The following is a 23,180-nucleotide window of genomic DNA, read 5'->3' as shown; positions in this document are numbered from 1 at the left end:
GAGGAATCGTTATCTTTCAATTTTGTGCAAATGGAATTAATTATTTTCATTTCTTTGTTTGTGTTATTGATTAATTTAGTATTTCTTACCTTTATGTTGTTTTTGTTCAATTCGTGGATAAAGTTGTATTTTATCGGTTCTTGGTCTTGTTTGTCAATGTCTTTGAGATTTGCATTAATTTGTATAAGGTCTTCTTTTATTGTTGAGTTATTGAAATCAAGGTTAATATTGTACTTTAAAGATTTGTCTAGGATTTCCGTTTCTTCTGTTGAAAATGTTATGTTAATAAGGTTTTTGATTCTTGGGTAGAATTCATGTGATTCTTCGTTTTCTTCATTATATAATAAAGGTGTTTGTCTGTATAGTAATTGGTTAATCTTCTTATTATGTATACAGGGTGAATTTTAAATGAGTTCCCCCCCTACTTTTTTCTACATTTCTTAAGATATCATCTTCGGACCACGTCAGATCATTGTTGAGTAGTAAGTACTTCATTTTGACTAGGTATACATTTTTGGCCGCCATCTTGGATCCGCCATATTGGATACAATTTTTTTTTTTCAAAAGTAAAGGTAGGGTTGTGACCCATTATTTCAAACTAAAATTTTACGCTGATTACAATGCCGCAATTAGTTTTTAAAAATCTTGATTCGTTCTAAAGTTATGAGGACTTTTTATAACTTTATTTTTAGCGCATTTTAACTTTGTGCATTTACAAACTAAGACCATAATCTCAAAATAGTGCTAGATAAAGATAAGTATACACCACCATTCATTGTCGACATATTTTCACTTGGTTATGACAGATGTAGTTTTTTCAGCCGCCATCTTGGAGCCGCCATTTTGAAATGTGATCAATTAATTTAAATATGAAGGTGGTGTTGTGACCCATCATTTTGAACTACTTTTTTATACTGGACTCAATGCTGCAATCCGTTTTTGGTTATCAAGCTTTCTTGATGAAATATTAAAATACTCTTATTTAAAATTTCAATATTTCAAAATCCAAAAATGCAAATGAAAAACGGATTGCGGCATTGAGTTCAACATAAAAAAGTAACTCAAAATGATGGGTCACAACACCACCTTCATATTTAAATTAATTGATCACATTTCAAAATAGCGGATCCAAGATGGCTGCTGAAAAATCTACATCCGTCATAACCAAGTGAAAATATGTCGACAATGAATGGTGGTGTATACTTATCTTTATCTAGCACTATTTTGAGATTATGGTCTTAGTTTGTAAATGCACAATGTTAAAATGTGCTAAAAATAAAGTTATAAAAAGTCCTCATAACTTTAGAACGAATCAAGATGTTTAAAAACTAATTGCGGCATTGTAATCAGCGTAAAATTCTAGTTTGAAATAATGGGTCACAACCCTACCTTTACTTTTGAAAAAAAAACTTTGTATCCAATATGGCGGATCCAAGATGGCGGCCAAAAATGTATACCCAGTCAAAATGAAGTACTTACTACTAAACAATGATCTGACGTGGTCCGGAGATGATATCTTAAGAAATGTAGAAAAAAGTAGGGGGGGAACTCATTTAAAATTCACCCTGTATATACATCTTTTCTTTAATATTTTAGGTTCTATCCATTCATTAATGTAAATTAATGTAAACATCAAAAGAAAGAAAAATCTAAATCTAGAACACAACAGAGAAAGAAGGAAGAAAGAGAAATTCATTAGTATCCCATTCAATACAACTCTTAACAGGACTACAAGAAAAACTTTTCAAAACTCTGAATACAAAATTGGCTTTAAAACAAAAAATAACGCTTTCAATATGATAACAAATAACATTAATACAAATAAAGAACATCAAGACATCTATGACAAATCTGGCATTTACAAAATTAACTGCACTGATTGTGAACACTTCTACATTGGTCAGAGAGGACGCTCTTTCAAATCTAGATTCAAAGAGCACATTCAAGCTCTTAAGAGTAACAACAGAACATCCATGAAATCAAACTTTGCTGAACACCTTTTATCGACCAACCACAATTACACAAATTTAAAAAACAGCATGAAAATTCTAATAGTTTTAAACAAAGGAAATTGAATGGATTCAACTGAAGAATATTTCATATACGAAGAAATACTAAAAAATCCAAATCATATTTTAAAAAGCCAAATTCCTTCAAGAAACCTAATCTTTGACCAAATTTTAAATTAAATAATCAGTAACAAAAATGTTTTTCCAAATCCTGTCTAATTCTATAAATCATCTGTATACATAAATTATATTTATTTAAAAACAAACAATATAAACAACAGTTAAGTATTTAATGTATTTGAAGTTTGAAAATGGACTTATGTCCGAAACATGTCACTTCTTTAAAAAAAAAAAATATTATATTCAGGGTGCTCAGTTGTACTTATTTACTACAATAATTTAATATATATGTCCATCCGCACGATAACTTAAATAATTTTTGTCCGATTTTGATAAAATTTGGTTTGAAGGTGTAAGGCGGGATAAACTTAAATGAGTTCGCGAACCAGCATGATCGGACTATGGGAAAGGGGGTTTATGGGGGGGTTTTATGGGGTAAAAATAGGTTTTCCCCATTTTTGACCCTAAAAACACAAAATTTCACAATTTCTTTCTAAACCATTTTGTAGAGCTTAACCCTTTGAGTGCCAACGTCCGGGGAACCGGACGTTTTTAGAACGAGCCAAAAGTGCCAACGTCCGGCTGACCGGACGTTTCGTAATGATCGAACAGTTGTCATAACAACCGAATGGATACTCGGATTCTTTTAACCCATATATTAACATTGAGTCGAAAGTTACTAGATGCGATACATCGATTTTCGTTGGTCGAAATATCGAAAATTTGATTTTTACGAAATTTTAACCTAAAAATCGCCAGATCGCGCTCGGCATTTTTAGCGCGACCTTACTACAGTACCTTTTAACATTTTAAATTTAAAAAACTTTTTTACCCTCCCTGTTGCAGCAAACCTAAGTAGGTACTCGTTAAACTAATTCTGTTTAAAAAGGGAACAAATGTATGATATTTTTAAGGAGACATTTTAGTGTAAATCCAATCAGGCAAATGGAAATTTGCTAAGTCTGCAGGATTGCTGCGGCGGGGGTATTTGATTTTATTGTAGTAAGTAGGCCTACATAGGTTTATCATATGTATTTACGCCCCTTCCCCGTGCAAACGTTGATTGATATATATATAGGATTTTTCGTCATACTGCAACAAAAACATGCGTTGCGGGTCTAGCAGCCTTTTAACTCTCTAGCCAGAAAAAAGCGTTTTTAGCCCCTAGGGAGTAAAAATCAGCTGTTGTCAACTCAGTTAAAAATTTTGATTGTAAACAATAGCATGTATCGAAATGTATTGATTGTTTATCAATTGAAGCTTTATTGTTGACTTATTTAAAATAGTTTGACATATGGATAACATAATGTGCACTTTGTAATAGACAAAACGATTTAATCACTTTCACAGATGTTTCTTTCCATTAGCAAATAAAATTGAAATCAGGTTAAAGTAGATTTGAGAGGCTATCTTGAAATAAAATCTATTTTAGTTTTATAACAAAGTTTGTTCAAATAATGGTATGATGACGTGACAAAAATATAGTTCATCATAAAGGTCAAAAAGTGTCTTTTCAATCCTGGCTCAAACTCGGTTAAACTTGAGCTCGGGTAGAAAAGAGTCACTTTAGGCCATAGTGATGAATATGAAATTTACTATTATTTTATTGGGAAATATATATGGCACAATTTCTAAAAATTTTATACCTGACAATTATGGTTTGAAAAAACAACCAGACTCTACCACCACATGAGCCCAAGGGGATCTCAAAACTTAGACAGTAAAAAATACCCCCGCCGCAGCAAACCTGCAGACTAAGCGAATTTCCATTTGACTGATTGGATTTACACTGAAATGTCTACTTAAAAATATAGCATTTATTCCCGATTTAAATAGAATTAGTTTAACAAGTACTTAGGTTTGCTGCATCAGGGAGGGTAAAACTGTTTTTTTTTTTGTAAAATGTTAATAGTTAGTAAAAAATAAAAACATTTTCCAAATTTGATCAAAATATGTTCATAAACAAGCAAACTACAACAGTTTACTCATTCTCCATAAGAATAACATGGGAATTTTAAATTTACAATTTTTTGACGAGCAAGTGTAATAACGCTGACAGTGTCATCCTATTAATAAATAGTGGGCCTTATGTAATAGTTTATTATATAATGGACGAGCCATTTTATATAAGACTATTATTTAGTACCTATAAATCATTGTAGTAATAGTCCAAACCACGTACGGTTTTATAATACCCCCGCCGCAGCAAACCTGCAGACTAAGCGAATTTCCATTAACCTAAATGGATTTACACTAAAATGCCTTCATAAAAATACCACATTTATTTCCTATTTAAATAGAGTAAGTTTAATAAGTACTTAGGTTTGCTGCAACAGGGAGGGTAAAAAAGATTTTTTTTACAAATAGTTTAGTAAGAAATAAAAGTATTTTCCAAAATCAATCAAAATATGTTCCTAAACAAGCAAACTACAACAGCTGACTTATTCTCCATAAGAATAACATAGGAATTTTAAAATTACAATTTTTTTGAATTTTCTCCGTAACAATTAGGAGCATAATAACGCTTCAATATACTAAATTATTTGTTTTTTTAAGCTCTACAAAATGGTTTGGAAATAAATTGCTAAATTTTATGTTTTTTGGGTCAAAAATGAGAAAAACCTATTTTTACCCCATAAAACCCCCCGTAAACACCCGTTCCCATGGTCCGATCATGCTGGATCGCGAACTCGTTCGAATAAACGTAGGTTTACACGTTTTTACCAAATTTCATCAAAATCGGATCATTTTTGCTCGAGTTATCGTGCTGACGGACACATATATATATATATATATATATATGAATTTGAACGGATGGTGTTTTTGGCCTCTAGGGACCTCAAAACGAAAAGAAAAATCGGTCCCGCGTCCAGGTCTTACCATGAGTACTACGGTAATAGCTTATTCCCTATATGGGAAATTCGCTAACAAGTTCACTTGTAGAATACCGTAGACCATAAAATTGTCGTCAAACCGCAAGCTATAAACTCACATATCCTGCCTCGTTGTCGGGGAATGCCTCAGTAAGAGACACTGAAGGTCTACAAGGTCCTCCTTCATACCTCAACACTGCCACTTGTGAGGTTTGATCACAATCTCCCAGACCTTCCACGAACATGAAGTAGGCATCAATGGGCTGCATTGCTTCTATCACAACGTCGTATCTTTCACCTGAACAAATCCCACACTATACCAGTCAGCTACTTCTAAGGATGACCAGAATCATTAATTAATTATGCCTTACACAGTTTAAAATAGGCCAATAGTTTTTGGAAAATCTTTCTAAAATATTTATTTAGGAAAATATGTTGGGTATGTTTACAAAACACTTTTGCTGTCTCAGAGCCTAAACAAGCATAAAATACTTTATTATCTGAGTGGTAAAGACAATCTATACCGGGTAAGGCTTGTAAAGATCAATCAATAGTTTACTATAAGAGTTAGTTTAGTTGAGTGAGTTTAAGCACCACCTTCACATGATATACCGTATAAACTTGCAAATCCAACCTATCTAACCTAGCCATACTACTTTTGTTGGATTTGTTGTAACTGTCCTCCTTAAAACATTGCACATGTTGTATTGGGCAAGGATTCATCGGCTACTTTTGGAAATCTGCAGTATAAGATTATTGTTGTGAGAAGTATTTGATGAGATTGTCTGTTGTGTTATACTACTTCTCTGTTACCGAATTACTAAAATATTATGCTCTAAAATGGTGTGCATTTTAATTTAAAGATGACAGTTTTGTAGAATAAATGACATAAAGCTTATTTAGCAATTAATTAATAGTAATACCAGCCAGTTCTAAAGCCAGGAGTGCTTAAACCCAATGATCAAGAACAAGGAGTAAATTGGACATAAATTTCTGTAGTGTTATCGTAAGTTGAATTAAAATGTAGTTTTAATAAGACAAATACTTTATTAGGTAGCTCTTACCATAAATCCAGATCCAGAATGTTTACCAGCAAAAACTAAACAAATAATATTCTAACACCATATGTTTTTAAACACATATGAATAACAACACATCTCCCCTTTAAAGATCGAACCTCCGGGTAGGTTTGACTTGTCTTGATGATCTTCTTAGATTTGCTAAAGGATTTGTCTGCGATGCCATTGCAGGATGATCGAAAGGTTCTGATCTTCTCAGGTGTTTTGAAGGACTGGTCTGCAGTGCTGGTTCAGTGTGATCAGAAGGCATAGTAGTGCTAAATCTTTGCAGTGATCTTCTGTTCCTCCGCAAACAACCATCTTGCGTTTGAATTATATAGGATCGAGGTGCAGGATGTTTGTTTAATATAGTTCCTCCTTGATTCCTGTCCTTTATATGGACTTGAGCTCCATCAGGTAGAGTAGGCAATTCTTTGACTCTATGTCTTTTGTCAAAATAAATCTTTTGACGATCAATTCTTGCTTCTTCCTTTTCCCTTAACTTTTCAGCGTCTACCAGATAGGGTCTTAGTTGATCAGACATTATTGGAACATAAGTGCGGATGAGTGAAAATTTAAAAACGTACGTTTTCAGGAAAAGCACTTTGCAAATTTGTTCCCCTTTTTTCAAAACTTTTATTATTTTTTTTATTTTATTAACATTTGAAGTTTCATAAAATGTCCATGGTAACGCAATATCTTTGATAGTTTCTTTTTAAAAGAGCATCTTTAGTGGAAAAACACAAAATCCTGTCACGACCATAACGGACGTTAAAAGAATATTAAAAATAGTTAATATTATTTTTATAACTATGTTTTGCTATAAACTAATTTACTTTTATGACCATTACACAATAAAAAGGTCACTGAGCTTTTGCTATATTTGGTCTTTCTAGAAAAAAATATAAAAACTCAAAAAATTTAAAAAAGCCAATAAAATCTTTTTAAGTTTGTATAACTCCGAAAAAACTTACCTGAGACTCGAAAAATCGTTATGTTTGTATAGAGGTGTGCTTCTTTTGTGTATAAAACATTGAAATATGACGATATTTTAATTTTTGAAATTTGTATGATAGAAATCATAAACGTGATGGTCAGGGACAAGCGGTACGGTCGTGAATTGTCTGAAATAATATAAATCTTTCTAAACAATCCTTCAATTATCCTGTTAGTTATAATAAAAATATGTGTTTCAATTGAACTAAACTGTTCAATTTACAATTATATTAAAGTTATTGTCACGACCAAACACACTATAATCCATAAGGCTGGATTGGTCGTGAAAAAACCCGGGATGGTCGTGAAACTTTGGTCGTGAAATTACGTGTTATTTGGCTCTGTTCTGGTGGTAGCCCTGCACCTCATGTTCGAGGATACAAAGTGGACTTCTAGGTTAATCTAGCAATTGAAATATCTTATAAACAAAAATTAACACTATGTCTACTTAATCGAATGACTACGTACGGTCATGGACACACCAAAATTACAAAAAACACAATCTTTCCTTTATTAATCTTGTAATTCCTCCTTTCAACTCGAAACGACCGGCACTACAATCCTGACGTACACCCTGAACTAGTCTCTAAAACCAACTGACTCCATCGACGCCAGGCTTGCCACTGTCGTGCTCCAAAGTTGAAAATTTTTTCCAAATGGTCGTGACGCAAAATCGAGGGACAGACTTATTTTGTCATGGTAGTCAGTTTGTAATGACAATAAAATTATAATATGCTCCTTTTTTGTAATTTTAATAACCATTGATGACATAAAAATATGGCTTTATATATTTCGGCATGAATAATTAGTCTAAAAACAGCGTGAAAGTTGGAAAATGTACCCTAGGGACACGTCATGGTCGTGAATTTCGAGACTTTAAAAATACGAAAAAAATACCTAGAACCTATTTAAACCCAAATAAATGTGTGTAACATGTTGCCCCCGTCCCAAAAAGTATTAAAACACATAATAACAAACTACAAATCCAGTATATACGAAGTAAAAGGCCAGGGACATGAAAACGTACGTTTTTAAATTTTCACTCGGATCCTTCTCCCGAAAAGTAATTCCGCTGGACTTTTCCCATTTTCTAGAGGGGTTACTCTTAACATAAGTAGCATTTTGTAGGGATCATCACTTTTTTCTAAGTTGTACTTAAAGTTTTTTACTTGCGCTTCGATGAAGTCGTTGCTTTGTGGAAATTTTGGGCTTGATGTAATCAATTTAAATCCATAATCACGACCAAGTTGTTTGAATTGACAGCAGTCAAATTGAGAACCACAGTCTGCTCTCACTGTCTCAGGTACACCATGACGTGCGAAAATGGACTTTGTATATGTCACAATAGTGCCCATTTTTAAGTCATTTAGTCTAGCAATTTCCATAAACCTGGAATAATAGTCTGAGATTAAGAGATACCAGTGACCTTTGCACTTCAGCAAATCGGCACCCACTATTTGCCAAGGTCTGTCCGGGTAAGGGGTTGGTATCAGCGGCTCTGCTCTCGTAGCACGATTTTCTGCACATATCTTGCAATTTTCTACTAGTTCTTTGATTTGTTGAGGAAGACGAGGCCACCACACAGTCAATTTTGCAAAAGATCTACATTTTGTTATGCCTTGATGTCCTTCATGAATACTTCTTAGTACATTAGCTCTTAGAGAATTTGGTATTATAATACGACTTCCAAAGAGAAGTATACCATTTTGCTCACTTATATCTTCTCTATGATACCAGTAGGGCAATACATCCTCTGGAATCTTAGATTTTTCCGGCCAACCTTTCACACAATACTGAGACACATGTTTTAGAGTTTCATCTTTCATAGTTTCTTGATTTATTTCTCGCAACTTTTCATCCGAAACTGATGGTAGAGTAGTGTCAATATTTTGTATATATGCAAGGATTTCCTCTGTAAGTTCCCATTCTTCTTCAGAGTTCTCTGTGTCTCGAGACAGTGCATCAGCCAAAATCAACTGTTTACCGGGCGTGTAGGTAATATCATATGTATATCTCATCAGTCGGAGTCGTATTCTCTGAAGCCTGGGAGTAATATTGTCCAAGTCCTTTATCTTGAATATGGAGAGCAAGGGCTTATGGTCTGTCTCAATATGCAAATGCAACCCTAAAATGAGGTGTTCAAATCGTTCACACCCCCATGCAATCACTAGAGCTTCTTTTTCTATTTGAGCCCAATTACGTTCGGCTGATGTCAAACTTCAAAGCATAGGCCACAGGACGTTTAGTTCCATCTTCTTGAAGCTGAAGTAGTGCAACTCCAATACCGTATGACGAGGAATCCGCTGAGAGGAAGGTTTCTTTAGATATGCTGTATAAAGCGAGACACGGTTCGGACATCAATGACAGTTTAATATTTTCCAAAGCTTGGTCTTGATCAGGCCCCCAAACAAATTCTGTATTTCTTTGCAGTAAAGCATGTAGTAGATGAACTATGGTCGACAAATTATGAATAAACTTTGCTACGTAATTGACAACACCTAGAATTCTCCTTAGTTCTTTAACATTAGTTGGCGTCTTGAGTTTTTGGATAGCCTCAACACGAGAGGGATCTGGCTTAATACCATTTTTAGTTACAAGGTGGCCTAGTAAACTGATACTGTCATGCCGGAACACACATTTTGATCTATTCCCCTAAGTGTCCAGCCCTTTTCCTGGAGCCTACACAAAACACTATGTAAATTTTTGTCATGTTCTTCCATATCTTTCCCGTATATAGTTATGTCATCGAAATGGCAAACAACACCTTGAAGCCCTTCAAGTGATTCAGACATTTGACGCTGGAATACTTCTGAACCTGTAATATTACATGTCATTCATTCATCATTAACATTAATTTCTCTTTTATTTTGTATATTTTCTCTCATAATGTCTGTTAATGCCCCTGATAATGTGTTATCAGTTATTTAATATGTTTCTCCTTGTTAATGTGTTATTTTATCAAATTTTGTTCAATGTTATATAATATCCCATCACCCCACAGAAACATCATCCTATTTCATGTTACAATAAAATATTTATGCAAATTCTCTCCATACCTATTAAGTACTCATCAAAAACCAACAATAATCATTTATTTAGAATAATATATAATTGTAAGAAAATTGCAATATAGTAATAAAATCTTAAATATAGTATCACTTTTCAAAATTATCCAAAGAAAATCAAAATTACTGTGGCAAGTGTCATTCATGTAAATTTAACCAGCTGTGCATCATTGCAACAATGGACATGGACTTCCTGAGCCTCTACCATTGCCTCTCCCCAGATCCTGCCAACTCTTCACAGTGTGAACATCATTCTATCGGAAATTGTGATTGATTTAAACTAAAATTTATAATCCCAAAGTAAAACCTATATTTTAAATTTCTCATCATCCAAAAGTATTGGACAAGTGCATTGAAGAGTACCAATTTGGGCTATAAGAAGACAGACACTCCAAATTTGGTAACCATCATCCATCTTATTTAACTAAGGACAAATTTAATCTTCATTGGACATTTAATCAGTACAGCCTACTAGGCCCAAAAACTCAACTCATCAAGATATACATATTTCAAATTGAACTTTTATTCAAAATTTAATCTTCAAATTCTATTTTATTTCATTAAATTCAGTGAAACCATTTGGAATCTTTCTTTGGACATTAACATTATTAGCCTATATTAATAGCATCATGAACCTAGCTTAACTTATTTCAGAACAATAACTAAATTAAATTATTTGTATTTTAAAGAAGCCTAATATATCATTCGAACCGGCACGACCACCCCTCCCTGGATTAAGAGCTCATAGCCTATTTAAATATTAATTAGTGTACTTTAGAAGAAACCAGCCCAATATAAGCCTAGAATCTTTTGATCCACTTTGGAACCCCCACCATTTTGAAAATTTACCATTGTTAACTTACCCTGTAGCTAAATTCAACCAATAACTTATCTTATATTTGTATTTCATTAATAAATTTTATATTGTAACTTATCAAATCTATTTATTCTTAAAATAATTCATAATTATAAGATTAAGACAAAGACTTACCTTATTAGACAGAAACAAAACACAAATTAGGAATTATCTTTATTAAGAAATAAAAATGACTTTCAGTTCAATGTGGGCTAACTTAGTAGCCAAAGGAATTTTGTAGGCCTAAGTTAATGAATAGCCTATAGAAAGCTTTATGGTGTGTAGCAAACCAGTGGAAATCCCGAAAGGAAGTCGTAAAAATCTGAACCATCCAAAAGGTGTGATGAAAGTAGTCAAATATGAAGCTTCTTCTGTTATGGGTATTTGCCAATAACCCGAGTTAGCATCTAGTTTCGAGAACACCTTAGCACCATCTAATTGTCCCAGAGTGTAGTCTACAGAAGGCACAGGATATAGTTCTCGTTTAACACTCATTAAGTTTAGTAAAACCTACGCAAAGTCTTATTGAATTGTCCTATTTAGGGACAATGACAAGAGGTGAACACCAGTCAGTCGGAGTGTCTACTCTCACGATAACACCTTTATCCAACATTGTATCCAGTTCTTTTTTTACAGCGTCTTTATAGGGTAGGGGAACACGCCTTGGAACTTTGAGAGAGTACGGTTCAGAGTTTGGCTTTAATTTTATATTATAATGAGCTTGTGTATCACCAAGACCGCTGAAAAGTTTAGGGTATGATGTAAAGGGATCAAATGAGCCAGTTGAGTTGACTCGAAACATCCTTTTAACTAGACCCAATTTTTCACTAACTTCGTTGCTCAAAAGGGTTCTATCAGCACCAGATATTACATAAAACTGAGACTTACAATATTGATTCTTGTACTGGATTATACCCTCGAATACGCCTAAGATATTAAGGACAGATCCGTTAGGCCCAATTAAAACTTTGTTACTTGAATTTAGTGGGGTACATAAAAAATTTCAACTTATAAAGTGATTGGGGCAAAACACAAACGTCAGCTCCAGTGTCTATCTTAGCTTGAATACATACGCCATTTAGTTTAACTTCAGCAGACCATTTTTGCTTTAGGATTCTTTTGAGGATTAATAGACCCCACAAAGTTGTCATTCTTAATAACTTCATCTTGAAGAGGATTTGAATTTATTTCCTTGACATTTTTGAACTGGCAACATTTAGCAAAATGGCCCTTCCTGTTACAGTTTCGACAGAAAATATTCCGGGCAGGACATTTTGGTCGTTCATGTTGAGCGTTACCACACCACTGGCATTGATTGTAATTGTTACTGGACGAATAGGAATCAACTGGAGGTTTCTGACCAAATTTAGTGCCCCAAGTCCTTGAAGTGACTTTATCTGCAGTTAGTGCATGTTCAGAAGACCTGGACCTCATAAACGATTGTTGCATTTTAACCGATTCGGCTTGCTTAACATTTGAGACAGCAGAATTAAGTGTTAAATCTGCATTCATTTGTAGTTTTTCAGACAAACTTTTGTCTCTAATCGCTACAACAAGTTGATCTCGTATAGCCTCATCTTTATAAGAAGCAGGAAAATCGCATCTAGAAGCCATATCATGTAGATCTAGAATCAAACTCTCAACACGCTCTTCCTCATGTTGAACCCTAGTATGAAACATGTACCTCTCATAGATTACATTTTTAGAAGGAGCGAAATATGTATCAAATTTTGTTAAAACAGTTTTGAAACTTTTACTTTCCTCAGATGTCAAATTAAATGATTCAAATATGCTTTTGGCCTTTTCGCCCATCATATATAGTAAGGTGTTTACCTGATACGGTTCGTCTTCATTGGTGAGGCCAGATACCGCATGAAAGCGCAAGAAACGGTTTTTCCATTTAGACCAGTTTTCTCCTTTAAAATCAAAATGTTCTGGGGAAGGAACACTAAAACTTTTCATCTTTATGTACTGTATTGCTAAAACAATAAAAAACCCGCTGCCACCATGTAGTGTTATCGTAAGTTGAATTAAAATGTAGTTTTAATAAGACAAATACTTTATTAGGTAGCTCTTACAATAAATCCAGATCCAGAATGTTTACCAACAAAAACTAAACAAATAATATTCTAACACCATATGTTTTTAAACACATATGAATAACAACACAATTTCCACCGTAGTTGGTAATCAAGGGTGAATTTTTAAAATCACAGATCAAAAGACTTTTCAATGCTATGTCACTCTGTTAGATTTTTATCAAACAGTAGGCCTACTTATAAAGTATAAATAATCTTAAATATAAATAAAAGACATAGGCTACTAAAACCTAAATGAAAACTGGTTTGAGTAAATATCTAAATAAAAATAGGCAATTTCAATTGTCCATTGATCAAAAAGGAAAGAGCAAAAAGATGTATTTTGTATTTCTTACCAGCGGACAGAATAACAGAGTCAAAATACACAGGTTCTATTGGGTTCCTGTCAGTAGCAACAGCCAGTAGTTTATGGTCCTGGACTGTAAAGCGGTAAGGACACGACAGACAGCTTGCTCCTATCAGACGGAAGCGGTAACGGTAACCCTGGCGAACCTTGAATTCTGACAGAGGTGCGTTGCCAATTATCTCTTTCTTGTTAATCTGGGGAAGGATTTTTCTTAAATAATTACTGAGTTGAAATATACTTCAAAATGCTTGGTTCAATTGTGATTAATTTTTGAAAATAATATAATGAGGAATCATGAAGAACAAAAAGAAATGCTATAGTTAATTTCTTGCCATCTAAACCTTCCTAAATTTGGTTCTTTGGAAATTTGACCACAGTGTTTCAGAGTTACAGCATTAAAATAAAAATATATGGATTAATTAATATATATAATACAATAATTTTTTGAAACACTTTACGATATTGACTACTATCAGTAATTATATATGCTATCCATTAGTAAGTGTATACATTATAAGAGAAAATCTATCGCACAGTCATTTTATTAAAAATTCAAAAATAAACCAAAACAAATTAAAACCACCAGTTGTTACCACTTTATTTCCTCGGCCGTTGATGAGGTATGTTGCAGGGGATTGGCCAGTTTCTCGGTACCTGTAGTATCCAGGAAATCTTTCATCAGCGGTAGTGTGCATCCAGTCTTGGATCACAATTACATGTGATGGCAAATCAAAGTCATAAAAACGCCGAATAGGATTTTCTGAGTCCGGAACTCTTACAATAAAACTGCCAAGTACTCCATCAATTTTTTGAAGTCCTGAAAACAGTGAGTGTTTAATTTATTGAATGTTGAACATGTGACAATAACGACGACGTCATATCTTTTAAATTAAACATTTTTAAACACAATCTATATTATATGGATAGATGTTTATCCAAACATTTTGATTCAGAGATAAATTATAAGATCCATGGTTTTGACAGCACAGCTATTTTTGTAGCTGTAATACAACAATAAAAAGCTTTGTCCGTTATTTTAAGACCAGACACCAATACACTACAAGATCGCGCCACTCATCCTACACTCATCTCCATTCATACTTACCTACCTACTTTGTATGGTCGCCATTTCATTGAAAAGTATTAAAGTATTGCGGGGATAACACCTTTGATAATACATAGTAAATATTTTTGTAATAGAAGCAAAAACTTTAATTTTTTAATTCATGCAAATCTCAAACACATGATTAAGGTGGCTCCAGACATGCGCAAGTTGCCAAGCACGATATATTTGACATTCGACGATCTGGTTGTCTTGCAATTCGCCGATTAACTAGTAGACATAAAATCAAATCTCTTTATTGTCTTTCAGCTCTACAAAAGCAATTGACATTGTCAAGGTATCTTATCATTAAAGCATTGAACATAGTCATAGAATAAATAACAGGAACCTTGATCTTAAATTATATAAAAACTTATATCTAAAACCTCCAAGGACAAGAACTTATCTACATAGTAGAAACATTTTAATTTTAACCATGAATCAAGGGTTGTTTTGAATTTTTTTACTGGAATCGTTACTGCAGAAGGAGGCAATTTATTAAAAAAATGTATACTAAGATATTTGTAGCTATTGTGTGTAATTGTAAGTCTTGTAAGTGGTAAGTTGAGATGATGGCTATTTCTTGCGTAATGTGCATGCATGTCAGATCAATTAAAAAGATTTTTGAAACCTGAGAGCCTGTGAGTTGAGTTGGTATTAATATTCTTTAAAAACATGTGTTGTTTATTATTAAAGAATAACAATTGATTCTCATTCTACTCATAACATGGGCTTTGTTAAATAAAATAATACTAATTTCTTTATCCAACTTTTATTGTTTTATTTGGTTATGGGCTACAGAAAATATTAAAAGAATGGATTTAAGAGTGAATGTTGAAAAACTAAGCAATTCTCAATCATGGAGAAGGTGGAAGCGCCAGATGGAATTAGTTTTGAGACATCATGGAATTAGTGATCTGATTACTGGTGAAAGGACAAGGCCTGAAGAAACAGAGGAGCAGAAGCTTAAGGATTTTAAGAAAGGTGACACCTTAGCTCAGGTACTTATTGTAAATGCTCTAGACGATTCACATGTAGAATTAACAGCTACTTGTGATAGTGCACATGAAATGTGGCAGAAGCTGTTGAGTATATATGAACAATCATCAAGTCAGAGACTAGATAGAACAATGGAACAGTTCTTTACATCTAGTATAACTGATGGAGAAGATTTGATCAAATATATCTCAAGATTGCAGTTAAACTTCAGAGAAGTGAATGATGAACTTAAAAAGCATAAAGCTTCAGAACTGCCAGAACTTGTGTTGATGTCAAGGATTATGAGTACACTACCTAAAGAATTTTTTGAGTTCAAGAGTGTATGGGAAAGCATACCAGTGAAAGACAGAAGTGTTGATTTGCTAATAGAGAGAATTCGTCTGATTGAGTCCAGGCTACCTAGGTCTATGAATTCTGATAATGGACAAGCCTTACAGGTTAGTAGAAATAGCACAAGTTCATTCTCAGAAGGCAAAAAGCATTCTATAAAGAAGAAAATAAAGTGTTTTATTTGTAAGGGACCACACTATGCTAGTCAGTGTCCAAAGAAATCAGAAAAAGAAGACAAGAACAAGACTGAGCCTAGAAAATGTAACAGTGGTCCATTCTTGTGTTTTGTAGCAAAGGAGCACAAGAAAGACAACTTTATTGCAGACTCTGGAGCATCGCAGCATATGTGTTTCCGGAGGGACTTCTTTCACACATATCAGAGGTTTACTTCACCAATTAACGTCACTGTGGGAAATGGTGATGATATTGAGGCAGTTGGAGAGGGAAATATTCGAGTAAGTGTGAATATTGGTAAGAACCGATACATCACAACTTTAGAGAATGTATGGTACGTTCCCAAGCTAGGAAGGAACCTGATGTCAGTCAGCACAACAGTGAAGAAAGGATTTAGTTTCAAAGTAACTAAAGAAAAATGTGTCTTCATGAAGAATAACGTTGCACAGCTGTATGGACATTGTGTAAATGGACTCTATGAAGTTGAAATGGATGTTCTGTTGCCGCATGCAGAAGCTAAAACAGCGTGTAGTAGTAAACTGAAAACTGTCCAAGAGTGGCATGAAACTCTGGCTCATCAAAATAAGACACATGTGTTAAAAACTCTTAAAAGCAGGGGAATACGTGTCAAGGTAGAAGATGAATTTTGTGAAGGTTGCGTACTAGGCAAGCAACACAGAGCTACATACCATTCTCGAACTGTAAAGCCAACAATTGCAGGAGAAATAGTAAGTGGAGATCTCTGTGGTCCTATGGAAAACATTTCTCTAGGAGGAAGTCGCTACTGCCTGGTTTTCAAAGACTACTTTACTAAATTTAGAAGAGTATTTTTCATCAAAAATAAGACGGAGGTTACAGACTGTATTGAGACATACTTGAATGAATGTCAAACTGCTGGACATGTGGTAAAAACGTTTATGAGTGATGGTGGGACTGAGTTTAATAATTTTGCAGTGAAGAAATTGCTCGCTAAACGAGGCATCACTATGAGAACTGTTATGCCTTATACACCAGAAGAAAATGGTTCTATTGAACGTGAAATGCGCACGTTAGTTGAATCAGCAAGAAGCATGTTGTATTCAAAGAGATTGCCAAAGAGCTTATGGGCAGAGGCAATGAACACGGCGTGTCATGTGATCAATCGGACAGGACCAACAAGTACAGAAGGTACACCTTATGAACTTTGGTATGGAAAAGGACCAGCCCCAATTGAACATTTTCGACCGTTTGGTACAGAATGCTATGTGCATATCCCAAAACAGAAATGGAAGAAATGGTCAGCAAAATCAGTTCCAGGAAAATTGGTTGGGTATTGCGATGAACGAGATGGATTTCGAGTCTACAACGGTCACACAATAGTGGTCAGTAGAGATGTTGTCTTTAAACCTTATCAGAAAGGAGAGGTTGTCAGAGCAGAGGGCATCACAGAAGATTGGGCTAAGACTGTTCCTGATGAAGACAAAGAACTTGACAAAACCTTATCCATTCCTATCCTATGCGAAGACAAGAGTCAGCCAATCAATTTTCAAGAGGAAAATGAAGAAGCTGAACCTGATGAAATTGAATATTGTGAACAACCAGAAGAGGAAGATCGACCTGATGAAATTGAATATTGTGAACAACCGGAAGAGGAAGATCGACCAGGAAGGAAAAGGCAACCACCTAGTTATCTTCAAGATTATGTTCTTGTAGCTGAAGCTGGACCAACATATAATGAGGCCGTTAGTAGTGAAGAGTGGTTTCATTGGCAGGCAGCTATGAATGATGAGATGGCATCTCTTCAGAAACACCAAGTTTACAAGCTCGTACCGTTACCCAAGAACAAGAAAGCAATTGGAGTAAGATGGGTTCTTACAAAGAAGAAAAATCCAGATCAATACAAAGCTAGGCTTGTTGCAAAGGGCTACGCTCAGAAAGAAGGAGTAGATTATTTTAGCACCTACAGTCCTGTAGCAAGATTTGATACTCTAAGGACAGTATTAAATATAGCAGCACAGGAAAGCATGTTTTTGAAACAATTTGATGTAAAAACAGCATTTTTACATTCAAAGCTAGATGAAGAGGTTTATGTCGAGCAACCTGAAGGTTATAACGACAACTCCGGAAGAGTGTGGAAACTACAACGTAGTTTATACGGCCTTAAGCAAAGTCCTAAGTGTTGGAATAAAAGACTTTCTGAGTTCATGAAATCTCAAAATTTCAAACCGAGTACAGCAGATCCTTGTTTGTTCCTTCATGAAGGAAATGGTGAAAAGATGTTTGTCATAATTTATGTGGACGATGGACTCATATGTGGTACTTGTGAAAAACAAGTGAATGTATTTGTGCAGAACTTGAAACAAAACTTTGAAATCAAAGTATCAAAACCTGAAACTTACCTTGGAATCGAGATTGTTCAAACAAGTGATGGAATAGTTCTCAGCCAGAGGGCATACTTAGATCAAGTTCTAGAAAGGTATCGGATGTCGAACTGTAACGCAGTGTCAACACCATTTGACAAATCCGATGTCAACATAAATGCAAAGCCTCTATCAACAGAAGTGCCGTATCGTGAAGCTGTGGGCAGTTTGCTATATTTGACAAACACTCGCCCAGACATCTGCTATGCAGTTAGTATGGTGGCACAGCATGTGACTAGTCCAACCATCAAAGACTGGAACCAAGTCAAGAGAATCCTTCGTTACCTGCAAGGTTCTAAGGACTACGTTATACACTACACGAAGCAGAGCGTTGAACCGAAGATTCTGAAATGTTACACCGATGCAGACTTCGAAGGTGATGAAAACAGCAGAAAGTCACGTTCAGGATGTCTATGTTTGTTTGCTGGCGGAGCCATTAGTTGGTTTTCAAAGAAACAAAATTGTATTTCACTATCAACTACTGAAGCGGAATATGTTGCTGCTAGTGAAGCTGCTAAGCAAGTAATATGGCTTAAAGGCTTGTTAGAAGAAATCAGCAGTTCATCGATCGAAGCAACTATGTACATTGACAATGCTGGTGCAGTACAATTAGCACACAATCCTTCAACGCATGGAAGAACGAAGCACATCAGTGTTCGGTTCCACTTTGTTAGAGAGCACTTCAACAACGGATGTTACAAAATGGAACATGTTCCTGGAAGACTTCAGTTGGCAGACTTCTTGACAAAGAGTTTACCTTCTAGTCGACTGAAGTAACTTTTGAACCTCTCAGGTTTGAGGGCAAATTAAAAAGATTTTTGAAACCTGAGAGCCTGTGAGTTGAGTTGGTATTAATATTCTTTAAAAACATGTGTTGTTTATTATTAAAGAATAACAATTGATTCTCATTCTACTCATAACATGGGCTTTGTTAAATAAAATAATACTAATTTCTTTATCCAACTTTTATTGTTTTATTTAGATCGGATGCTATACTGGTCTATATTCTCTTTTACCTATAATAAGCAATTTAAAATGTATAAAGATGGAAGGGTTAGGATATTTAAGGCCTTAAAATCTGCTTTGCAATCTTCCCTGGGCATTTTTCCTCTATAATGTAACTGCTTTCCTTTGCCATTTAAAAACGGTTTATTCTCCTACAGAGTTAACCCATAAGAGAACACCATATTGTAGGTGAGAATGGAAATATGCGTAATTAACAATTTATTCTATATATAATTCAGTTTTAAAAATCTTTGTACAAATAAATCTAGAGTTCTACCGGACCGATTTTATTAATTAATGGGTCGTTGGAAAGCTTATTATAAACTTGCAAATCCAACCGATCTAACCTAGGCATACTACTTTTGTTGGATTTGTTGTAACTGTCCTCCTTAAAACATTGCACACGTTGTATTGGGCAAGGATTCATCCACTACTTTTGGAAATCTGCAGTATAAGATTAACTATCAATTTAAATTCACATTACTAAAATATTATGCTCTAAAATGGTGTGCATTTTAATTTAAAGATGACAATTTCTTGTAGATTATTGTATACATAAAATAGAAATCAATAATTGCATTCTATTCTATATATAATTCAGTTTAAAAAATCTTTGTACAACTAAATCTAGAGTTCTACCGGACCGATTTTATTAATTAATGGGTCGTTGGAAAGCTTAGTTCATGTAGATTTGCAAATAATTATGAAAGTTTGTTTTTGTCATGATTTATGGTGAAAAATGTTTAAAAAACATGTTTTCCATAAGAAATACATTGAAAACGGTGTTTTTCAAACTTTTTATTTGTGTGCGGCTTTTGGCTGCATTTTTTGAGTATTTTGAAAAAGTGCATGGTATCAATTTGTAGGAAGTTTTATTCTCTTTCAGAATATCACCTTCCATATTGGTCGATTTCCTCACCATTTAAAGGTATTTTGCAAAAAAGCTAAGCAACCTCCGAAATTTCAGTAATGAGTAAATACTGAGTTAGGGATATTGTTGTTAAACTTTGTACAACTAAATCTAGACTTCTACTGGACCGATTTTGTTAACTAATGGGTCATTGGAAAGCCTAACTCATGTAGATTTTCAAGTTTCTGTTTGTAGCCAGCTTTTGTCTGCCTTTATTTAGTATTTTCAAGAAATGCATAGTAGTTAATTGTAGTAAATTTTATTCTCTTTCAGAATATCACATCCACTTTGGTCGATTTCCCCTCCATTCAAAAGTTATTGGCAATAAGCTAAGTCACCTCCAAATTTATAGTGGTTAGAAAATACTGAATTTGATATAATTTTGTTAAACTTTGTACAACTAAATCTAGACTTCTACCGGACTGATTTTGTTACTTAATGGATCGTTGGAAATCCTAGTTCGTGTAAATTTGCAAATAATTATGAAAGTTTGATTTTATTACATATTTGAGGTGAAAAAATATAAAAAAACAACCGGTAATACATTTAAATCGCCTTTTTTCCTCAAGTTTATATTTTGTAGCCAACTTTAGGCTGCCTTTATTGAGTATTTTCAAGAAATACATAACAGTAGTTTGTAGGAAATTTTATTCTCTATCAGAATATCACCTTCCACTTTGGACGATTTCCTCACCATATCAAAGTTATTTGCAAAAACGTTAAGCAACCTCCCAATTTATAGTGGTGAAAAATACTGAATGAAAGATGTTGTTGTTAAACTTTGTACAATTAAATCTACAGTTCTACAAAACCGATTTTATTAATTAATAGGTCACTGGAAAGCCTAATTCAAGTTGATTTGCAAATATGTAGTTATGAACATTAGATTTTTTATATTTACTAGGTGAAACCCTCCAAAGTCGACAGTTACTTTTGAGGTTGCAGGCAAGGTCGTTGACTATAAATCGATGATAAATAACTCAATTTTTTGAACAATTTGGGTTGTCCGTGATTTAGCAGTGTGCTTTAGGTACATCCGATCTTAATAATCAATAATTCAAATGGATACTGGTATTTCACTGAAGGTTTTTAGGTCAAAAGAACCTGCTTTTGGATAATCTTTTGGAGATCGGCAAATAGAATTACGTAATTAGAATTGAGTACAAAAACTAAATTCCATATAAGATATTCCATATTCCGTATTCCAAGATATAATCGAATTTATGTTTTCCGATTGAGCGATACAGTATCTTGAAGTTAACTAACTTAACTTGAACTCTTAACTTAACCAACACTATCAATATCTCAAATTAAAACCTTTATTTCTAGAAGTATTTTAAGACCAAGACATGTAAAATAACTTAAATAAAAATAGAGTTGCGTATCATTGATTGCAGATAAGTACTAAAACGATTATAATTATCGTTGATTCATGATTCAGCAATGTGCTTTAGGTAGTCCGATCTTAATAATCAATAGCTGAAATGTAAGCTGGTATTTCACTTAATGTTTTTAGACGAAAACATATAGGGTAATGCAATTAGAACTGCTGGAATACATCTTTAATTGAAGTAAAAAATAAATAAAAATCAAATTTATATTTTTTGTCGAGTAATACATTAGATAAATTAATGATGATACTTGATGAAAAATATGTGCTTGCATTTCTTTATTTTAAGACCAAAATTATAAAAATCGGTCAGGTAGAAGATCCAAACGAACTTGAAAAAACCAAATTTAACTCCCACAAGAAATGTACAGGAAAGGCAGTTTGTGCATAGCTCAAAATATACGTTAAAATGAATTCGGTCGGTCATAAAATCGGTCGGTTGGAAAAGCTAACGTGACTCGGAAAAGAAAAACTAATAAATTTTATAGATGGCAATAATTGGTTTACCAATATGCATAATCTAATCATACAAAACATGTGTTAATAATTAATTGAACAGCTTATTGTTATATTGTTATTTAATAGATTTTTCTTTCATTGAATGTTGTTGTTAACAATTTGCATTTGTGTTCAAAGTGTTTTTGTTACGTTAAGTGTGTGATTCTAATGTTATGTGCTTAATCTCTACCATTAATATTAATATTAGTGAGTAAAGTGCTGTATGGATTTCATAACCATTATTTTACTTGAGACCGTTGTATTAAACCACAACGGGCTCTGTTGCTAGTTTAGAATAATTTGTTCATTTACATACATACATACATACATACATTGGCCTTTGATTTGTTAAACAAAAATACAGTTCTAGCCAATTTACTACATAAAAAGTTTGTATGCTCACTCCAATTCTGCTTCTGATCAATATGAATTCCTTTAACTAGCAATTTTACTGATTTATTGTCATTAGAATTTATTTTAAGGTTAAAATGAATTTCTTCTGTTTTTGAGTTATTAATCCTTAATTCATTTCCCCGAAACCACTCTTGAGCCTACTTTAACACCTCATCCCGTTCTTCAAGTGATTTGTTCAGATTTTGACCACTTGTGAGGAATGTAGTATCATCAGTGTAAAGAGTGGCTTTACAGGGAACAAAACAAGGCAAATCATTAATAAAAACAATAAAAAGTAGAGGCCCAAGAGCTGATCCTTGAGGTATGCCAATTTTGGTTTTTAACATATTAGATCTTGAATTATTTACCTGCACCAGCTGGAAACGGTTTGCTAAATATGAGTTTAACAGATTTAATTATTTTTAACTACTCCGTAAAAAGCTAATTTTTTAATAAGAATTTCATGAGAGACTGAGTCAAAAGCTCAGTTACAGTTTATTTCATTATTTATTTGTGCAATTAATGTTGCAGACATATTAATTTTACCATCACAAACGT

At 33.8% G+C, this 23,180-nt stretch overlaps 1 protein-coding gene across 7 annotated transcripts in view; it reads right to left on the bottom strand.

Annotated features, from left to right (window-relative positions):
- LOC129004903 (uncharacterized) overlaps positions 1-23,180 on the bottom strand; it is a 187,405-nt gene that overhangs the window by 20,093 nt on the left and 144,132 nt on the right. For all 7 annotated transcript variants that reach the window (XM_054433602.1, XM_054433612.1, XM_054433619.1 and 4 more), the window contains 3 exons: positions 14,016-14,239; positions 13,412-13,616; positions 5,122-5,300 (listed from right to left, as the gene is read on the bottom strand). In XM_054433602.1, the coding sequence (XP_054289577.1) occupies positions 5,122-5,300; positions 13,412-13,616; positions 14,016-14,239 (608 nt within the window). The remainder of the gene's footprint in view (positions 1-5,121; positions 5,301-13,411; positions 13,617-14,015; positions 14,240-23,180) is intronic.

The sequence above is a fragment of the Macrosteles quadrilineatus genome, unplaced genomic scaffold (genome assembly GCF_028750875.1).
Source record: "Macrosteles quadrilineatus isolate MER2022 unplaced genomic scaffold, UCM_ALF_1.0 Scaffold_1__1_contigs__length_201487025, whole genome shotgun sequence".
NCBI lineage: Eukaryota > Metazoa > Arthropoda > Insecta > Hemiptera > Cicadellidae > Macrosteles > Macrosteles quadrilineatus.
The sequence above is the reverse complement of the archived record's forward strand: the minus strand, read 5'-3'. Positions and strand labels throughout refer to the sequence as shown.